At 37.3% G+C, this 4,035-nt stretch overlaps 1 protein-coding gene across 1 annotated transcript; it reads right to left on the bottom strand.

Annotated features, from left to right (window-relative positions):
* Positions 1-2,537: 2,537 nt before the first annotated feature.
* Positions 2,538-3,470, bottom strand: Or5w13 (olfactory receptor family 5 subfamily W member 13). The gene has a single exon (NM_001000928.1). The coding sequence runs from the start codon at positions 3,468-3,470 to the stop codon at positions 2,538-2,540; it is 933 nt and encodes a 310-aa protein (NP_001000928.1).
* Between the last annotated feature and the right edge of the window lie 565 nt (positions 3,471-4,035).

Raw genomic sequence — 4,035 nt, 5'->3', positions numbered from 1 at the left:
GGTGTTTTAGATATACTATCATATATCATCTTCAAATAGTGATACCTTGATTTCTTCCTTTCCAATTTGTATCTCCTTGATCTCCTTTTGTTGTCTTATTGCTCTAGCTAGAACTTCAACCACTATATTGGACAGGCAGAAAGAGAGTGGGCATGCTTTTCTTGTCCTGGATTTTAATGGGATTGTTTAAGTTTCTCTCCATTTAATTTAATGTTAGCTGTTGGTTTGCCGTATAGAGCTTTTATTATATTTAGGTGTGTGCCACAAATCCGTGATTTCTCCAAGAAGCGCTGTTGGACTTAGTCAAAGGTTTTTTCACCATCTAATACAATACCATTGCAAATGTTATCTCTTGCTTGTTTCCCCTCTTGAAACCCACTATCCCATTCCCTCTCATCCTGCTTCTATGAGGATGCTCCCTTACCCACCCACCTCCAAACCCTGGCATTCCCATACACTGGTGCATTGAGCCTTGATTAGACGAAGGGACTCTTTACCTATTGATGCCCAAGAAGGTCATCTTTTGATACATATGCAGATGGAGCCATAGGTTTATTTCAGTGTACTCTTGGGATGGTAGTTTTGTCCCTGGGAGCTCTTGGGAGTCTGGTTGGTTGATATTGTTGTTCTTATTTTCTTTTTTTTGGTTCTTTTTTTCGGAGCTGGGGACCGAACCCAGGGCCTTGCGCTTCCTAGGTAAGCGCTCTACCACTGAGCTAAATCCCCAGCCCCATATTGTTGTTCTTCTTATGGGGTGTTTTCTCTACTATGTTCACTAGTGTGAGTTACTACACTAGAAAAATTCCCTCTGGGAGGGAAAGTGGAAAGAAGGACTCTCCCTCAGCTATGTATTCAACATACTGTTTTAACAAGAGTAAAATAGGTATTTAATAAAACCATGAGTATTACAAAAATGTCTAGATATAAAGCATTTTCATAATTAGTTATTGAAGGGGACTTACATAGCCCCTTGTGATCCTGGGATGGTGGTCCTAGATTCTATAAAAAAATAAATAAAAAAGCAGGATGAGCAAGCCATGGCAAGCAAATCAGTAAGGAACATAGCTCCTTGGCTTCTGCATTGACTCTTGCCTCCAGAATTGTGCCCTACCTGAATTCTTGTCTTGAGTTCCTGATAAACAGCAATGAGGAAGTATAAGCTGAACAAACCATTTTTGCCTAAGTTGCTTTTTGACTGTAGCTTTTGTCACAACAATAGATACCGAACTAAGACACACAATTTTTTTCTTAAACAAAACAATGCAAGGGCATGTTGAGAATGTTGAGACTTTTTCTTAATCATGAGCTACACAACATAACCATATATTTATTATGTCTAAGAAGAAGAACCTAAAGTCAATGAATTGAAAAATAGTCTCTCTCTCTCTCTCTCTCTCTCTCTCTCTCTCTCTCTCTCTCTCCCTCTCTCTCTCTCTCTCTCTTTCTCTGACACACACACACACACACACACACACACACACACACACACACACATATATATATATTTAATATGGGATCCAATTAACCCCAAACACAAAGTTTATAGTATCAATTTTTATTCCACAGGCATAAAAACATAGTCCTTTATTCTGGAAATACTAGAAAAAGGCACAACTGGTTTCAGCGTCTCCGCTCCACTCTGGGTCCCTGGTACTCTCAGACTCGGGCAGTCACTCCCTGATGTTAGTTCTGGCACTGTAAGGACATACAGAACTAACCTTAATTTACCTCAGTGGCAGCTGGCTTCAGTGAGATACCACAGCATATTAGCCTAGCTATCTTCTGGCCCCAGTGGTTTCTCTGTTTCCATTGCTAGTCACCATGGACAGACCTGGACATCCAGAATCTCTGGTCCCAGCTACCCAGTAATATCAAGCCTCAACAAACTGTAACCCAACAACCAGATTTATTTGTTAAATACTCAATGTACAATAAATCCACAGAATAAACTTTCAACCAATTGATAAGGTTATTAACCTCCCACCTAGATAAGATAAATTTGTCTACAGAAATCCATCCTAGATAACTGGCAATTCAGGACCACCTGGATCTGGGTTATTTTTCTCGGTCTCCATTTCGATTCTCCCTTCTTTTCCTTCTCTCCCTCCCTACAAAAACTTTGCCCCTGACTTATTCTTTTAGAGTCCAATCATGTCCTTGATCAAAATTGTGCCAGCCCTCACCTGGATAATAACAACAACTCACAATCTTTGAATTATCTACCCATTTTGTGGAGAAATTTAGAGTATATACCTATAGAAAAATGTAATAAATCACGTTATAATATATTTAAAACTATAGAGCACAATAGAAATAGTTTAAAGTTAAATTGGTAATAAAAACGTCAAGACATGAAAATCAAATCTTAGCAAAATACACTAATACAGTACAACATATTTAGAAGGTGAAGCAGTACTTTTATTACTAGGGTATGCTACAAGAATTCAGATTATTGAACAAACTGATCATATTGACTCATGGGAATGCTGGAATATAATAGCTACCATAAATGTTTTTTTTGTATATGTAAGATATTCTTAAAGCCACCTTTTACTTCTGAGCCTGACCAGGGCTTCTTTTACATCCTTGTTCCTTAGGCTGTAAATCAGGGGGTTTATCATGGGGATAATGAGGAGGTAAAAAACTGATGTCATTTTATCTTGGTCTAGAGAGTATGCAGAACTTGGTCTGAAGTACATGAAGAGCATGGTCCCCTGGAAAATCCCTACTGCAGTCAGGTGGGATGCACAGGTGGAGAAAGCTTTGAACCACTCACCAGTAGAACTGATCTTTAAGACAGATGAGATAATGTAACAGTAGGATACAAGAACCCCTGAAATTGTGCTTAGTTCAATGAAACCAAAAAGAGTAAATAATACCAGTTCATTGACATGCGTATCAGAACATGAAAGAAGTAAGACTGGAGGCAAATCACAAAAGAAATGATTAATCTGAGTAGAGTGGCAGAAACACAAGCTGAATGCCAATGAGGTATGTATGAAACTATCTATAGTTCCCAACAGATATATTCCAGTTAAGAACTGGTAACATACTCTACTAGACATGTCCACAGTATACATCAGGGGGTTGCTGATGGCCTTGTACCTATCAAAGGCCATCACCGCCAGCAGCATGCATTCAACATCTATAAAAATAGAAACAATCAGGAGTTGAAGAAAACAGCCCACAAAAGAAATTGGATTATTATCTTCAAGAAGATCTAACAGCATCTTGGGTCCAACAGCAGTTGAATAACAGAGGTCAGAGAATGAGAGGTGGCTGAGAAAGAAGTACATTGGTGTGTGAAGCTGGGGATCCATTGTGATCAGTGTGATCATTCCTACATTTGTCAGAAGAATAGTGAGATAAACTATCAGAAACACTGTGAACAAAGCGACTTTCATCTCAGGCTTGTTGGTAATTCCCAACAGAAGAAATTCAGGTACAGATGTGCAGTTTCTATTGTCCATTCTTCTCTGTTCATGACCTAAATAGTTAAAATTTAGTCAGGCTATGGTCTGCTAGAGTTTGATATTCCTCTGGATGTATAATAAATTAATTACGTTCTTAGGAATCTACTATGTACATAGGCAAATGAAGAAAATAAGTAACATAAATTACAATTGTAATGTGGCATGATCATGGAAAATTAATATTGGAGAATGATTAAACTGAATTGTCAGTGACTTTGTCTACATATTTCCATCTGTCATCTATCTATCTATCTATCTATCTATCTATCTATCTATCTATCTATCTCTATCTATCTATCTATCTATCTATCTATCTATCTATCTATCTATATTTGTGATTCACGAGTCATCTTACTTTTCTTTTTCTCCAACACTCATTATTCAGTAACACATTTAGATAAAGAGTGATGATCTACGATGACACATGATATAAAGCAAATGACAAGTCACAGAGAAATCCTAATATAAGCTGTATATTATATATTGTTACTATAGCCATAATTATTCTCACTACATTTGTTAGGTTATTCACTATAAAATATACATGAATCCAATAATAGTA

Source organism: Rattus norvegicus, chromosome 3 (genome assembly GCF_036323735.1).
Source record: "Rattus norvegicus strain BN/NHsdMcwi chromosome 3, GRCr8, whole genome shotgun sequence".
NCBI lineage: Eukaryota > Metazoa > Chordata > Mammalia > Rodentia > Muridae > Rattus > Rattus norvegicus.
The sequence above is the reverse complement of the archived record's forward strand: the minus strand, read 5'-3'. Positions and strand labels throughout refer to the sequence as shown.

Coding starts and splice junctions, on each gene's coding strand:
- Or5w13 (NM_001000928.1), bottom strand. CDS start 3,470: ATGGACAATAGAAACTGCACATCTGTACCTGAATTTCTTCTGTTGGGA.